Source organism: Rhinoraja longicauda, chromosome 18, assembly GCF_053455715.1.
Source record: "Rhinoraja longicauda isolate Sanriku21f chromosome 18, sRhiLon1.1, whole genome shotgun sequence".
Taxonomy (NCBI): domain Eukaryota; kingdom Metazoa; phylum Chordata; class Chondrichthyes; order Rajiformes; family Arhynchobatidae; genus Rhinoraja; species Rhinoraja longicauda.
The window spans coordinates 38,590,628-38,608,166 of NC_135970.1; the positions used below are offsets into that span (position 1 = coordinate 38,590,628).

At 42.9% G+C, this 17,539-nt stretch overlaps 1 protein-coding gene across 9 annotated transcripts in view; it reads left to right on the plus strand.

Annotated features, from left to right (window-relative positions):
* ppfia1 (PTPRF interacting protein alpha 1) overlaps positions 1 to 11,770 on the plus strand; it is a 129,019-nt gene extending 117,249 nt beyond the window's left edge. For 5 of the 9 annotated variants that reach the window (XM_078415530.1, XM_078415535.1, XM_078415538.1 and 2 more), the window contains 4 exons: positions 1,490 to 1,558; positions 2,010 to 2,175; positions 7,514 to 7,578; positions 10,285 to 11,769. In XM_078415530.1, coding sequence (XP_078271656.1) covers positions 1,490 to 1,558; positions 2,010 to 2,175; positions 7,514 to 7,572 — 294 coding nt within the window. In that variant the 3' untranslated portion in view covers positions 7,573 to 7,578; positions 10,285 to 11,769. Of the gene's footprint in view, positions 1 to 1,489; positions 1,559 to 2,009; positions 2,176 to 7,513; positions 7,579 to 10,284 lie in introns of all 9 variants that reach the window. The other 4 variants (XM_078415531.1, XM_078415532.1, XM_078415534.1 and 1 more) reach the window with 3 other exon arrangements.
* Positions 11,771 to 17,539: the final 5,769 nt, after the last annotated feature.

Consider the following 17,539-nt stretch of genomic DNA (forward strand, 5'->3'; position numbering starts at 1 on the left):
CATTACACTATGTGACGAAAATTAAAATCACATCATCTTTGTCTTGAATGGAAGACCCTTATTTTCAAACGGAGACCCATAATTTTGCACGAGCGAACAATCTTCACATCCACACTTCAAGACTTCCAGCAGAGACTTAATATTTGCATGGTTATCTTTGATTTGAAATCTGTTATTAATGACAGTGGGCTTGCAATTAGGCCCCGTGAGTCCCAGGGTCGCCTGACACGCCACAAAACCACCTAAGGAACTGTTAGAGTCATAGTGTTACAGTGTGGAAACAGGCCCTGCGGCCCAATTTGCCCACACCGGCCAACAATGTCCCAGCTACACGAGTCCCACCTGCCTGCGCTTGATCCATATACCTCCAAACCTGTCCTATCCATGTACCTATCTAACTGTTTCTGAAATGATGGGATAGTTCCAGCCTCAACTACCTCCTCTGGCAGCTTGTTCTATACACCCACCACCCTTTGTGTGGAAAAAGCTACCCCTCGGATTCTATTAAATCTTTTTCCCGTCACCTTGAACCTATGTCCTCTGGTCCTCAATTCCCCTACTCTGGGCAAGAGACTCTGTGCATCTACCCGATCTAATCCTCTCATGATTTTGCACACTTCCTCTCGTGATTTTGTACACGTGTCAATTGTACGTTGGCCTCTCTGTTGGAACATCACTGATTCAATTTGAGTCCCACTCCAGAGAATTGAACAGAAAGGTCAAAGCAGATCCTGAAATGAACAAAATGTTAAGCCATGATCCACCGTCCCTTTTTGGATGCAAAATATCCCACAGCATGTTCTAAACAAACAGAAGGAAATGAAGTTTTGACCGATCTTTATCTCTCATCCTCTGGCTAGAGGAAAAAGTGTCTGGTCATTATTGCACGGCCTCTAATGGGAGCTGGCTGTCAAACTGCTGACTAAAGTCAATGAAATACCTTGTGATGTTTTGAAAGAGATATTAAAGCTGCTTTCTAAGTGGAAATGAAAGGAGGTTTGTCGGCCTGACCATTTTGCTTTCCACAGATGCTGCCTGACTTGCTGAATGCTTTTCTTCCAACATTTTCTGTTTTCTTTTATTTTTATAAACGGAAAGTTTTTTTTTTGCAATGTTTTCTTTTGCTTGTATTTTTGACGCAAGACGCTATTGAGATTTGCGCGAAGGATTTTGTGGTGTTTATCGGCTGTATTTGAGGGGTTTTTTCTACGTAAAATTATTGCCTGTCCTGCAATAATTCCTGCATGGGGAAAAAGTGATGTTGCTGAGGTGGTAAGTTCACCTCCAACCAAAACATTTAGTGCTTTCCTGTTGGAATTTGTTGCAGTTCAGAAATACTTACTTCCATTACCCTATCTTTAAATGCTAGTTGCACTTTCAATAATTGGTTCCTTTGCATTGGGAGTCGTATTAGAATTTGTGTTGGATGATTTTCATTTCAGGACTTTTTAATCTACATGAAAAAGTAATTATGACTTTATGTTCACAGGCTCGCCAGTCACTGGAGAGAGAATTTAACAACCTCTTGGCTGTAGGAACGGATAGGAGACTAGATGATGTAAGATTTAAATGGAACCTAATAGCGATTTTTGTAATCATAAATTGTAACCCCATTCATTGAGTTTCATTGTAAAAATGCCGATTTAGTGACAATTCTGTTCACAAAATTTTTAACTTTTGTATCTTAGTGCATTGCTTGGAGTTAGTAAGTCTGCATGCATTCTGCATGTTAGAGAGGAAACTATATAACAATAGCTAACTGAAGATAGATACAAAATGCTGGAGTAACTCAGCGGGTCAGACAGCATCTCTGGCGAAAAGGAATAGGTGACATTTCGAGTCGAGACCTTTCTTCAGACCCAAGGGTCATTAACCAGCAATGCAGCCTGACCCGCTGAGTTACCCCAGCATTTTATGTCTATCTTTGGTGTAAACCAGCTTCTGCAGTTGCTTCCCACACAATAGCAAACTGGAGATGATTAATGAATGCATGTTTTATTTCTCTTTAGGAGGATGAGAAAGGTTTCAGGCGAGCTCCTTCCTGGAGAAAGAAGTTCCGGCCAAAGGATGTGAGGGGCATGACGCCTGGATCAGCAGAGACACTCCCTGCTAATTTTAGAGTTACCTCAACATTGTCTCCACCCTCCGCGCAGCCAAAGATGATGCAAGCTGATGGTACGTGTTGACCACCTGTTGGGTGACGTTCATTGTCATGTTCGGAGATGAGGAAAAACTTTTTTAGAACGGAGACGAGGAAAAACTTTTTCAGTCAGAGAGTTGTGAATCTGGAATTCTCTGCCTCAGAAGGCAGTGGAGGCCAATTCTCTGAATGCATTCAAGAGAGAGCTAGATAGAGCTCTTAAGGATAGCGGAGTCAGGGGGTATGGGGAGAAGGCAGGAACGGGGTACTGATTGAGAATGATCAGCGATGATCACATTGAATGGCGGTGCTGGCTCGAAGGGCCGAATGGCCTACTCCTGCACTTATTGTCTATCTATTTTCCATTCTTTGCTGTTGATATATTCTGAAAATATTTACAAATGTTGTATTTGCATGTAGAAGCACTTCACAAATTCAAGGTTGGTTTAATTCATAAGACTTGCGTTGTAAGATAACAGAGCCTTTTTCTGCATATTTTGGCAGTGAATGCTACGTCACAGTTCAAAATATGCGTGCTAGCAGTTGAAAAATAATAACAAAACAATATCACTTCTAGGAAATTCTTCAACCGTTTAACTCATTTTCCTATTCTCAATTTTGAAAGTGCCTCTTTGGATGAAATATTTTCTCTTTTTTTAATTTAATTTGCTCAAGTCCTTAATGTAGATGATTTCTGACACATTCCTCTGAATTTATGATCTGATGCATCAGCATATTACTTACAATTTTTAAATAAACATCCCAGCTGAGTTAGTGTAAGGAAATAACTGCAGATGCTGGTACAAATCGCAGGTATTTATTCACAAAATGCTGGAGTAACAGCAGGTCAGGCAGCATCTCAGGAGAGAAGGAATGGGTGACGTTTCGGGTCGAGACCCTTCTTCAGACTGATGTCAGGGGGCGGGATAAAGGAAGGATATAGGTGCCATAGTGAGGCCCACCGGAAATTGGAGGAACAGCACCTCATATTTCGCTTGGGCAGCTTGCAGCCCAGCGGTATGAACATTGACTTCTCCAACTTTAGGTAGTTCCTCTGTCCCTCTCTTCCCCTCCCCCTTCCCAGTTCTCCCTCTATCTTCCTGTCTCCACCTATTTCCTTCCTTTGTCCCGCCCCCCTGACATCAGTCTGAAGAAGGGGCTCGACCCGAAACGTCACCCATTCCTTCTCTCCTGAGATGCTGCCTGACCCGCTGAGTTACTCCAGCATTTTGTGAATAAATCCCAGCTGAGTTAAGCAAATTCATGAAGATTGCCATTAGAAGCATGTGCATTAACTCTGTGGTAAACAAGCTTTAGCATGCGCATTACAAAATATATAAAATGAGCCCGAGTTCCTGCTGCTGGGCTTGCAATGCAGTTTTGTTGTATGATAGGGTTTGGCTTGGCTCTGTTTCGGCTTGCTGTGTCTCAATGAATATGTAATGGCTACTCTCTGGGATTCCACCCAACTGAACTTTTCATTAACGAAATGAGCAAACTCTACTTACACCAGGCAAGAAAGAAACAAAAACATATTGCTGAAAACACTCAGGATTACCAAAACCACATTACAGAGGAATGTGAGATGTTGGGGCTATCTTGTCTACTCCACCATTAATTGAAGTCACAGCTAATCTGTGACCAAACTCAATAAGTCCATTTTCTCCAGAAGAGCCGGGTCCGATGTATTCCTCGACCTCCTCATTCTCCGTAGCGTTTCATGTGACCCGGTATTGGGTTCGCCGGCCCAACGTTTGATGTCCAGACAAACTCGTACCATCCTTCCTGTTGCAAGACACCTGCTGCAGCCCCGTGTTCACGAGCCTCAATCTGTTCAGGCTCAGCTACAACATAAGCGGCAGATCCAGAAGGCGTATTACGACAGGTCTAGCCGTCCTCTCCAGCCTCTGTTGGAGGGTCAGGCGGTCCGTCTGCAGACCCAGAAGGGTCATGATCGTCTGGGTGTAGTTAGTGGGACCTGCCAGGAGCCGCGGTCCTATCTTGTCCAATCGGAAGGAGGAACCTACCGGCGGAACAAAAAACACCTTCTACCGGTGAATGAGCCGGTGCCATCTCAGTCACGTCCACATGTTCACACGGAGGTCGCAGTTGGCAGGTTACAGACCGATGGAGGCCAGGCGTCGGCAGACCGCAAGCTGGTCTGTATACCAACAAAGGAGTCGCTGGTGCCGGTGGTGGAATCAGCCATAAAATCGCCTGTACAGTCACCCGTGACGTCACCAGGGCAGTCTCCTGTGCAAAAGGCTGTTGCGAGACCAGTGCCGTTTGAACCACCACCTACAACGGATACAGCGGAGGGCCTGTATCGTACTCGTGCAGGGCGGGTCTGTAAGCCCAATCCCAAGTACCAAGACTGTGGCTAGACACTTGCTATGGACTCTGATTAATTACAGTCCTTACTGTTCCCTTTCATTTACCTTACTCAATTTGTATCCTCCTCTGCTTAGCGTTTGTTGTAGTTGCTGTTTTCATCCCTTATATTAGGATGTCTGTAGGCTGTAGTTTTTTTCATATTGTAGTGGCTTTATATATTCTTATCTAGTTTGGGGGGCTTATGCTTAAGAAGGAGGATGTAGATCACTGTCTGGTTTTACTGTTGTGCATCCGGTCCATAATCCAGGCCGGGTTTTGTGCTGCGTTATCCTGGTGTTAGTTAGGAGACTATCCTGAGGGCTGGAGGTAATGGCAGCCAGCATCTGTATTACCAATGATCTGCTAATAAAGGACTTGTATACGCTGGAGTGCCTCTGAATGTACCCACTCACAAACATCTTAACCCTCAGACAGATATCAAAAGTCCAATGGTAAAATGCTGCCTTGCTCAGCATTGATCCAGCCTTATAAGAAAATAACTGCAGATGTTGGTACAAATCGATTTATTCACAAAATGCTGGAGTAACTCAGCAGGTCAGGCAGCATCTCGGGAGAGAAGGAATGGGTGACGTTTCGGGTCGAGACCCTACTCCAGCATTTTGTGAATAAATTGATCCAGCCTTGCTCAGCATTGATCCAGCCTTGCCCAGCATTGATCCAGCCTTGCTCAGCATTGATCCAGCCTTGCTCAGCATTGATCATCGGCCAACACCTGGCAATCTAGTCATTGGCACTTTGTTATCTGTGGGAGCTGTCTGAGCCAGATTCCTACACTACTCTGACTGGCTTCTGAATTACTTCATTGGCTCAAAAACATTCCCCCTTTGACATTGTTCTACAAATGGAAATCAGTGCTTTTTACTTTTTTTGAACGGTGAATAGATATTTGATAACCAAAGGTGATGCGAAATAATGGGGAGAAAATTGACCTATCGAGTTAGGCCACAGATTAGCTGTGACTTCAATTAATGGTGGAGTAGACAAGATAGCCCTAACATCTCACATTCCTCTGTAACGTGGTTTGGGTAATCTTGAGTGTTTGCGACAATATGTTTTTGTTTTTTTCTTGCCTTGTGTAGGTCAAGTTTGCTCACTTTGTTTATGAATACTACAGCTGAGTGGTCCCAGGGAGTAGCCATTGCATATTCAATGCACGACAGCATAAAATAATGCCTTTTCTGAGGGCAAAGGCCAAGGCGCGTAGATTATTGATATTTTACATCTCCAGGTACATGGATAGAAAGGATTAGACGGATACGGGCCAAACGGGGCTTGCTTTGATGGGGCATCTTGGTTGGTATAGATCAGTTGGGCTGAAGGGCCTGTTTCTGCGCTGTATGACTGACTCTGCTAGATTGATTCCAAAGTAAAATGGTTGATATAAAATGATGTATCAGTGTTGAAATTTGGTGTGCTATACCTGTCATCCACACCCCTTGTTACAAAGCAGGATCACATTTGTGTCAAACCATGTCAACCATGATCTTTTTCAGAAAATGGATTAGCCAGCACTTGTAAGACAAAAATGTGGGTTTTAGTGAGTCTTTCTTTGGGAAAATAATACTATATATTCCTTGATTAAATAAGTGGGAGTAAGGAACTAGTCACACCGAGAAATTAAAGAGCATTTCACCATTCAGCTGCTACATTATTTAGTATAAGAAAATAACTGCAGACGCTGGTACAAATCGAAGGTATTTATTCACAAAATGCTGGAGTAACTCAGCAGGTCAGGCAGCATCTCAGGAGAGAAGGAATGGGTGACGTTTCGGGTCGAGACGTCACCCATTCCTTCTCTCCTGAGATGCTGCCTAACCTGCTGAGTTACTCCAGCATTTTGTGAATAAATACCATCGAGCTGCTACATTATGCTCAGTGAAAGAACCCTTTCTTTTTGTTCGCCATGTTTCTGCCACAACAACTTCAGCGTTTGATCTGTTACCCTATTTAACTACACTTTCACATGCTCTTTAATCTTTTGTCTGTCTGTTTATCTAACGTTTTATTAAACTGTGATTAAGTGTTCCTTGTTCAATTAACCTTGCGTGTTGGGAGGAAGGAATAGTCTAGTGCTAATGTGTATGCTGCTGCTTTATTAAACCATAGGCTAAATAAGTTGTTGCTTTTAAGTTTGGGCAATTGTTAATATTTGGCATGGACCGTGACATTTTTGATTTGTAACTTTTCTTGCCAGGGGAAACTGAGCAGTGATGCTACCAAAGATCTGGGAAATTGAGGTTCTTGGTTTAAAGCCCTTTATTAAATATTTAAAAATATGTGGAGACCCTGAGCCCTTTATTAAATATTTAAAAATATGTGGAGACTCCATGAGACCATGTGAAGACCCTGAGACCCTGAGGTGGCTCAGCGTTTGAGTTGCTGCCTTGCAGCGCCAGAGACCCGGGTTCGATCCCGACTATGGGTGTTGTCTGTACGGAGTTTGTACCTTCTTCTCGTGACCGCGTGGGTTTTCTCCGAGATCTTTGGTTTCCTCCCACACTCCAAAGACGTATAGGTATGTAGGTTAATTGGCTTGGAGTATGTGTAAACTGTCCCCAGTGTGTGCAGGATAGTGTTAATGTGCGGGGATCGCTGGTCGTCGTGGACTCGGTGGGCCGAAGGGCCTGTTTCTGCGCTGTAACTAAACTAAACCCTGCACTGTCCTGGAAATAATAGGTTGCAGGATGCATTACGCATGCATTCAAGCATCAGTGGTCAAGGTGCCTTGTAAAATCTACCATTTTTAGTATTTTTGGGTGAAGTTGATGTAACTGTCAGAACCTACTGAACTATATTATCTAAAAATTTAGTTTCAAAGCAATATTTATCTTTGGGTATTTGATTTGTTGTGAGATATTTACCACCTTTGGTTCGCAGCCCTGATCAAACAGTTCAGTTTTGCTCTGTGCATTTGCAAAGTGCTTGATTTGTAACTAACCGCATGTTTTCTGCATGCTATTTCTTGATGCAAATTCACAGGCAATGTTTCTGAAGAGCAGAGATTGGATTCTACCACTGTACGAACCTATTCCTGTTAATTTTGGGTAAGTATCCAGATAACGATTCCCCTCTGTCACCATCTCTGAAGAAATCACATGCAGAAAGTGCCTTTATTTAAAAATTCTCAGAAAATAGCTAGATGCCTTCACAATATTTGTACCTCAATAGAGATTTATTCTGCTGCTTGGGAAAATCAATTGGTGTGAGGGAGAGATGAGTACTGGAGTGTCTTAAATTTTAATTAAAAAATGTGGATGCCTGTTCACTTCTACATTATCCTGGTTTTAATGCTATTCTGGATTTGTGCGCATTGATATCACCCAAATTTACAAGTGAATCTTGCAGCCGTGAAATACTTTGCAGGTGACCAACTGAAAAGGTGTTTGTGGGTGGATCTTGTTGTATCGATACGAACAACTGGTTCTCAACTGTCCTACCACAAGTTTATGAAGAAGGTTGAAAGGAAGTTTGCGTTATGAAAAATCCCTGATTTGCATGATAAGGAGCTCTTTGTTATTTGCACAACTGTAAATATGCCATTTTCTATCATTAAAGGGTGTTGCTCTCTTGATTTTTAGACGGCCAATTATTCACCAGCCTGTCTGTGTATCAGGTAATCTGCAGCACAGCCTCTTCCAGTATTTTTGTTAAACAACTTGTTTCATGTATGTGTGTACGGGCGGTTGTCAGCATTTGCCAATCTAACAATGCATTTTTGATTTGCAATTGCTCATATAAAGGAAAACTGACCAATGCCCCTATCTTATAGCCAGCATATCCAACAAATCATTTACCTCCCCCCTCAACTCCATCCAAGGATCCAAACAGTCTTTCCAGGTGAGACAGAGGTTCACCTGTACCTCCTCCAACCTCATCTATTGCATCCGCTGCTCTAGATGTCAACTTCTTTACATCAGCGAAACCAAACACAGGCTCGGCGATCGCTTCGCTCAACACCTTCGCTCAGTCTGCCTTAACCAACCTGATCTCCTGGAAGCTGAGCACTTCAACTCCCCCACCCACTCCCAGTCAGACCTTTCTGTCATGGGCCTCCTCCAGTGCCATAGTGAGGCCCACCGGAGATTGGAGAACAGCACCTCATATTTCGCCTGGGCAGCTTGCAGCCCAGCGGTATGAACATTGACTTCTCCAACTTTAGATAGTTCCTCTGTCCCTCTCTTCCCCTCCCCCTTCCCAGATCTCCCACTGTCTTCCTGTCTCCACCTATATCCTTCCTTTGTCCCGCCCCCTGACATCAGTCTGAAGAAGGGTCTCAACCCGAAACGTCACCCATTCCTCTCTCCTGAGATGCTGCCTGACCCGCTGAGTTACTCCAGCATTTGTGAATAAATACCTTCGATTTGTACCAGCATCTGCAGTTATTTTCTTACAATGCCCCTATCTTGGTAACTGTTTCTTCCCCGAGGAGGTAGAGTGGTTCATTTGTAAATTGTTTTGTCATTTCGGACCTTGGTTGACTATCAGATGTCTCAAAGCGTTGTTGCTCTTTTAGCTGCTGTGCATGTTAATCGTGAGCATAGCTCATAAAACCTTTATAATCTTAGAACTTACTTTATAACCTTAGAACTTAAATAACTTAAGCTCTGCATATTTTTCACCTGTATCAGGGTTAACTCGAGGTCAATTTGCTCAGTTCAATTGTAACGTCCTATACAAGGGTAAACTCAGCAACATCCTGCACAAGGGTAAAATCCAGACCAAGTAACAGGAGATCTTAACACACATTTCTGACTTATTTGTGCTGATTATTTCTGTTTGTATATAAATCTCTAGCTCAGTTATAATCTGAAGCAATGGTTTCACAGGCAGTGTACATATTGGGCGGTACAATATCCACCCTCGGGTGCATTCCAAAACATGGATCAGGTCCAATTGAGCTGCGGTCAGAGTTCGATACGTGGGCCCTTCCCTCTGAGATAAGATACTCATAAAACTAACATGGAGATGGAAACTTGGAACAATTGCGCAAATGGTAGTCCAGACAAAGTTAGGTTTTATGTTTGTGAGTTAAACAGAAAGTGGCGTGCACTGTTTGCGTGCACAGCTCACAAATTCCTGAAGATTAAACTAGAGAAGTTTGCAAAGCAACACACCATTTATTATTGGGACATTTTGTCGCTGATATTAATGTCAGGATTTACACTTTTTAAACACTGTTGAGCATGCTTTCCCTGTCACCTTTTCTCTATTATAACTGCAACTGCTGACAGTTTCAAAGCATTGTAACTGCAAATTCCAGACTTTGAATAAAGCATGATAGTAGCATTGATATAAAATATGCTATGCAACAACGAGAAATAAATTTGTGATTATAACTACTTGCTGGCGAAACTCAAATTTGAATTTTGTATCCGGAACAGTACAATTCAATTATAATTTAAGTAAATTATAATGAAATTATAACTGCACTAATAGCTCATCACCGGCACGAAAATGCACAGTGGTTAGAAATCTACTCGATACTTTTAAAAACCAGGTTGAATTATTTCCTGAAACTGCTGTTCTTTGTTACTTTTCCACTGGTGTGACACTAAACCAAATAATGAATGGCATGTTGTAATAATGAAAGCCCTTGTCTACCATTATGTACAAGCCTGATTTTTCTTTTCTCCTTTACTTACCTTCCATCCGTTCAGCCTTGCAATGATTCTGCAGATTTTTTTTTGTTTTGTGACACTATTAAATGTTTGTCTGATTTAGTATTTAATTGGAGTCTTGTTATTTTTCAGCTTCCTTTCACTATATCAACGGATGACTGCACAGCGTTCAAAGGCTTCAGACATGAAGTGTACATCACGTGAATTGGTGCAAAGCCCAGGATATTTGTGATGTAGCAATGTTTCTAACATGGACTTAATATTTTGCTACAGAAATTTTAATTAGTTGAACCACAAGTCATGTGTACCTGAGATATAAAATTTTAGAATGAATGTTTCTTATATTTATGTAAACCTGTTTCGATCTTGATTTATTGTAGATCTAGCTTTACTTGTGTACACCTGCTTAAGACACATTTTATAATGTACAATTCTTTCTTGCATCAATTTTCTTTACTCTTAATCATGTTATTTTTCAAAGGAAATGTACCATATGTCCGTACGTATTCATCCTCTTGAAAGCCATGGGGCTTTTGTAAATCGTTATGTAATTACTACAGATATTCAGATTTTTTTTTATAAAGTTGAGGACAAACAAAGGTTATAATGGCATTTTCATGCTGTTTTTCCCCCCCAAGAGAAACTGCATGTTGACAGCACTAAGTTTGTTGATGTTGTAGTTAGTTTAAAGTCTGTAATTAAGTACTTTTTAAACCACCTGTTCTAATTTTTAAAACTGTAAATGCTTATCCTTTTTGCAGTATGGTTAATAATGAGTAGATGGATATAAGAGAAAGCCATATATATAGGAATATTAAGGATAAGGTGAAGCTGAATGCAAGTGTTGACCTGCCATAGCTCCATGGTATTTCCACCCTTTACTCTTGCGGAAAAGGCTGGTATAACTTTTCCATGGACCAATACCACCGACAGGTGTCGCATGGGGTGAAAGAGATGGAGAGGGCAGGTCCATTCAATTTAAAGTATAAGAAGTGGGGTACTTTTTTAAATAAAATGAAAGCCTTATTTATTTTTCATGAAGTATGGTTCACTGTTTTTGCAACCCTTTCCTAATCTAGAAACTGTGCATTTTACTTTATAAAAGATGACCCATCAATAGGAGACTTGAGAAAATGTTGTCTTGGCTTTATCAATGATACCGTTCAATATTTTCGAAAAACCCATCAACATCTCAGCTGCAGTTTTGTTGGTATCATGGTGAGCTATGTATTGTGTACCAACACATTGTAACTCTGTCTTAAAGCTACTTGGAATGGTCAATATTTGATGTGTGTTGGCCTGAATCATGTACTGTTAATTGTCCAATATTCGTTGCTGTCTGAGATTTTCCTCTGCCGCCTTGTAACAAATTATGTACAGTCTATACAGTACGTTGAACTATTTTTATCACGTATTTATTGGTTTATTTCAATAAAATTCTTAAACTTTTATTTTCCACTGCCAATAAACAAAGGAACCTGGTTATTCATTGTGTTTGGCTTTTGCAATGCCCGCACTTACATCCAGAAAGTGGTCAGAGATATGTGTATATCTACACATGAATTTTACGCATCTTGAGTTTCCTGGGGAAACTACTTGTTTGTAATAAATATCATAAGGAATATGAGTAAAATTAGGCCATTTGGCCCATTCAAATCTACTCTGCCATTCAATCATGGCTGATCTATCTCTCCCTCCTAACCCCATTCTCCTGCCTTCTCCCCATTGTTGTACTTCGTGGTCCGGTATCTGTTATACCTTTGTTATGACTCTGGACGGACCACAAGTCCACGTGTTTAACATGTTTAAAGGCTGGAGCTTAAATCCAGGCTGTTTATTCCACGGCCACCTGGAACCAGAGTGACCACCAAATCACCTCATTCTCTTATATACACGTTACTACACAGGCAAACAAAGTAGTCCTTGTGATACAACAAAGTAGTCCTTGCAATATCACAACACCCATAACCTCTGACACCTGTACAAATTAAGAATCTATGCTCAAAAATATCCACTGATGGCTTCCACATCCTTCCGTGGCAAAGATTTCCACAGATTTACCATCCTCTGACTAAATAAATGTATCCTCATCTCCTTCCTAAAAGAATGTCCTTTAATTCTGAGGCTCTGACCTCTAGTCCTAGACTCTCCCATAGGTGGAAACATCCTCTATCCAAGCCTTTCACTTTTTTGTATATTACAATGAGGTCCCTTCCCCCTTCCCCCTGGGCATTCCCTTCTAAACTCCAGCAAGTATAGGCCCAGTGCTGCAAAAAAGCTCATCATACGTTAACTTACTGATGACTGAGATCATGATTTATCTGAAATATATGTGAGAAAGCTTGTCCAAGGATGCATCCGGATATGGATTGGGTAGAAGTTCAGTTTGGCCTAGTTTATTGTCACATGTACCGAAGTACAGTGAAAAGCTTTTGGTGCGTGTCAACCAGACAGCGGAAAGACAATGATTACAATCGAGCCATTTAGAGGTTGGGTAGAATGGTGACCATTGGAAATTAATCCAAACGAGTGAGGTAATGCACTTTGGGAAGACAAATTCTGACGGAACAGGGCAATGGCAAGGGCCCAATGAAACGGTGATGTTCAGACGGATCTTAGAGTAGCGACGCAGACGGACACAGGGTAGTGAACAAGGCCTTTGGTCTATTTGCGTTCATCAATTGAGGACAAAAATAGGGATTGCAACTGTGTTAAATGTTAGCAAAGCACAAAGTGCTGGCATAACTCAGCAAGTCAGGCTGCAACTGTGGAGGGAATGCATAGATGCGTTTTGGGCCGAGACTCATCTTCGGATTGATCTTTTCAAAATGTTGGTTGAGTCACACCTGCAGTATGGCAATCAGAACTGTTCAGTCGCTCAAGTTGAAGGTGGGGTAACAATAGAGAAAATACAGAAGGGATTCACCAGGAGGTTGCCTGGAGTGGTGGGCTATAATTAAAAGGAGAGATTGGATATGCTGGTTTATTCTCACTAGAGCCTAGGCTGCTGAGGATGACCTTATGTAGGCTCATCTCAAATTTGCATTTGATGGCACTGGAGTTTAGAAGAATGAGGGGGGAACTTACTTCTAAACTCAAACTCGCTGGCGTGTACAAGAATGAGGGGGGAACCTCTGAAGTGTACAGAATAGTGAAAGACTTGGATAGAGTGGATGTGGATAGGATGTTTCCACCAGTGGAAGAGTCTAGGACTAGAGGTCAGAATTAAAGGATGTAATTTTAGGAAGGGGATGAGGAGGAATTTATTTGATCAAAGGGTGGTGAATCTGTGGAATTTGCCACAGAAGGCTGTGGAGGCAAAGTCAGTGGATATATTTAAGGCAGAGATAGATAGATTCTTGATTAGTACGGTGTCATAGGATATGGGGAGAAGGCAGGAGCATGGGGTTAGGAGGGAGAGATAGATCAGCCATGATTGAATGGCGGAGCAGACCTGATGGGCTGAATGGCCTAATTTTGCTCCCATCACATGATCTTACAAAATTGTGTGGGGGATAAATATGAAACGGCACAGCTGGTAGAGCTGCTGACTCAGTCACAGTGCCAGGGAACCGGGTTTGATCCGCGGGCGCTGTCTGTGTGGAGTTTGTACATTCTCACTGTGACCACATGAATTTTGTCCGTGTACTCCCAAAGATGTGTGGGTTTGTAGGTTAATTGCCCGCTAAAATTTCACCTCGTGTGCAGGGAGTCGATGAGAAAATGGGATAATATAGAACTGTGGCGGGTGATCAGTAGTCGGTGCGGACCTGGTGGTCTGAAAGGCCTGTTACTGCGCTGTATCATTCAAAACTAAAACAAAATGTCTCTTCCAGGGCAGGAGAGGCCAGGGCTTGGAGGCACAGCTTTGAGGTAAGAGAGAGGTTTTTCCCCATAGAGGGTGCTAGTCATCTGAAACTAGTTGCTGGTGGAGTCAATGAGGTGGATGCAATTAGCGTTTAAAAATCACTTGGACTGGTATTCAGGGAAGGTATGGAGATGCAAAGAGCACACCCAAGTGAGGTATGCATTCCAGTCAGCATGGACAAGGGCCATCAGCAAGTGGGTGTGTATCTTGGGTTCCATATTAGACCAGCAAGGATTATGGATTGCAAAATTACATTTAGGACATCAATGTGGAAAATAAGTAATGGTGAGAGGCTGCTGAAAGTCAACAGTTAATGTTGTGTCACCCTCAAGGTTGTGCATTCATGATCATTAGGTAATTAACTGACCTTAACTTTCCTCCATAATAGTTAACCTTGTGAAATGGATTGTTGTGCTGCTTGGAAAAGACGATATTATTTATAGAGTGCCTTTTGCAATCTCACAGTATCCTAAAGCACTTTGTAGCCGGTGCATTGCATTTGGACTACAATCAATATTTGAGCAATGGACAACCAAAATACCTGAGAAGATTTTATGGATGTCTCCTGTTCAGAACAAAAGAGCAGGAGTTGGCCCCTCAATAGAATCATGACTTATCCAACTCTCCTCCAGCTCGTTTTCCTGCCTCACAGCAACATTTCCTCAAAGTATGGCCACTGTCACAGCCTGGTTATTCCGTCTTCTCCCCTCTCCCATCAGGCAAGAGGTACACAAATATAAAAATGTATACCTCCAGATTCAGGGACAGTTTCTTCCCAGCTGTTACCAGGCAACTGATCCGTTCTTTTAATATCTAAAGAGCAGAGCTACTATCCTCATTGAAGACCTTTGGACTATCGTTAATTGCACTAAATGTTATTCTTTATCTTGCACTAAATGTTATTCCTTTATTGTGTATCTGTACACTGGATGGCTCGATTGTAATCGTGGATTGTCTTTCCGCTGACTGGTTTGTGTTCAACAAAAGCTTTTCACTGTTCCTCGGTACACGTAACAATAAACTGAACTGACTTTGACTCTTCTCTCTCTGATGGGAGTTCTGTGAGACCCTCTCTCACTGCTCCTCTGATTAAGGATATCAGAGTCAGGAGGTATGGGGAGAAGGCAGGAACGGGGTACTGATTGAGAATGATCAGCCATGATCACATTGAATGGCGGTGCTGGCTCAAATGGCCTACTCCTGCCATTGTCTATTCCTACTGCTCTCCTCTTCGACTATGCTCTGACCCAGACACAAGAATCCCGGCCTAAAACACCACCTATCTATTCCTTCCCTTCAGAGATGCTGCCTGACCCGCTGAGTTACTCCAGCACTTTGTGTTTTGATGGAAAATGATGTCAGGAAAATGCCGAGACCCGGGTTCGATCCTGTCTGTACAGAGCTTGTACGTTTTCCCCGTGACCGTGCGGGTTTTCTCCAGGAGCTCTGGTTTCTTCCCACACTACAAAGACATACAGGTTTGTAGGCTAATTGGCTTTGGTAAAATTGTAAATTGTCCCAAGTGTCTGTAGGATAGAACTAATGTGCGGGGATTGCTGGTCTCCGCTGCCTCAGTGGGCCTGTTTCCCTGCTGTATCCCTAAACTGTTGTTGTTCGTCCTTCGGGTTGGAAGATGACCATGACTTCACTTTCAGTTGGAGGATTGGTGACTGGGTCCGGAAGTGACTGGTGAGGCTAATCCGGGCCCGCAAGGCACACCCACACGTAGGACACAAGTGGATGGGTGCTGCAGTGGAAGTGGAGGTAGCCCGGGCCTTGCGCGCGGTGCGTTTCCTCTGGGCCTCTGCAGTGCGTCTGTTCTCTGCTGCACGGGCTCCTGTGGTGAGCTTGCTACACCAGGTTGGACGGTCCAGAGCAAGAGACTCCCAAGTGCTGAGGTTGATGTCCAAGTCTTTGAGGCAGTCCTTAAACCGTTTCTTCTGTCCTCCTACTGAGCGCTTGCCCTGACACAGTTCTCCATACAGAAGCTGTTTTGGCAGTCGACTCTCGGGCATTCTGACGACGTGGCCTGTCCATCTGGCTTGGGCTTTCCGTAGGAGGGTGTGGACGCTGGGGATTCTGGCCCGTTCCAAGACAATGTCGGGAATTTTGTCCTGCCACCTGATGTGAAGGAGTCTACTTAGGCAGTTCAAGTGAAAGTGGTTCGGGTCCCTAAACTAAAACTGAACTGAACAAAATCTGCCACCTGGGTAGAAGGAATGGGTGATGTTTCGGGTCAAGACCAAGAGGATAACATGCTCATTAAACTAACAAGGGACTTCATTAATAAAGACAACTTGCGTCGAGCCACACAGCATGTTCAATCCCGCACAGGCAGGCAGATCCTGGCACGTTGCACAGCGAAAGTAAACACATTGGCAACACACAGGGCACTGGGGAAAGAAGTGTATAAAATTATAAGACGCGTAGTTGAGGCAGACAGAACCTTTCTCCTCGGATGGAAATGTCAAAGGCGATAGGGCATTGGTTTAACGCAAGAGGGGCAAAGTTTAAAGGGGATGTAGGATGACTTTTTAATACAAAGAGAACCTGGAATAGGTTCCAAGGGGTGGTGGTGCAGGCAGATATTATGCAGGCATTTAGACAATAGGTGCAGGAGTAGGCCATTTGGCCCCTCGAGCCAGCACCACCATTCAATGTGATCATGGCTGATCATTCTCAATCAGTACCCCATTCCTGCCTTCTCCCCATACCCCCTGACTCCGCTATCCTTAAGAGCTCTATCTAGCTCTCTCTTGAATGCATTCAGAGACTTGGCCTCCACTGCCTTCTGAGGCAGAGAATTCCACAGATTCACAACTCTCTGACTAAAAAAAGTTTTTCCTCATCTCCGTTCTAAATGGCCTACCCCTTATTCTTAAACTGTGGTTTAGGCGATAGGGCATTGGTTTAACGCAAGAGGGGCAAAGTTTAAAGGGGATGTAGGATGAGTTTTTAAAATACAAAGAGAACCTGGAATAGATATTATGGAGGCATTTAAGAGACATTTGGATAGGCAAATACATATGGTGGGATATGGGTTATGTGCAGGCCGATAAGAGTTGGTCTTGGCATCATGTTCAGCACAGACAGTGTGGGCTGAAGGGCCTGTTTCTGTGTTGTACTCTTCTATATTCAAATGTATTATAATTGTTGCATGTAGTGAAATACAGTGAAAAGCTTTTATTTGCAAGGCATCCTATTAAATCGGGTAATACTATACAGGAGTACAACAGGGTACAGAATAGTTCGGCACAATGACGTAGTTGTAGAGCTGCTGCCTTACAGCGCCAGAGACCCAGATTCGATTCTGACTCAGTAGAGAGTTTGTACGTTCTCCCTGTGACCATGTGCGTTTTCTCCGGGTGCTCCGGTTTCCTCCCACATTCCAAAGACGTACAGGCTTGTAGGTTAAATGGCTTTGGTAAAACAATTGTCCCTGGCGTGTCGGATGGTATTAGTGTATAGGGTGATCGCTGGATGTCTCGGTGGCCTTGTATCTTGTAAGGGCGGCACGGT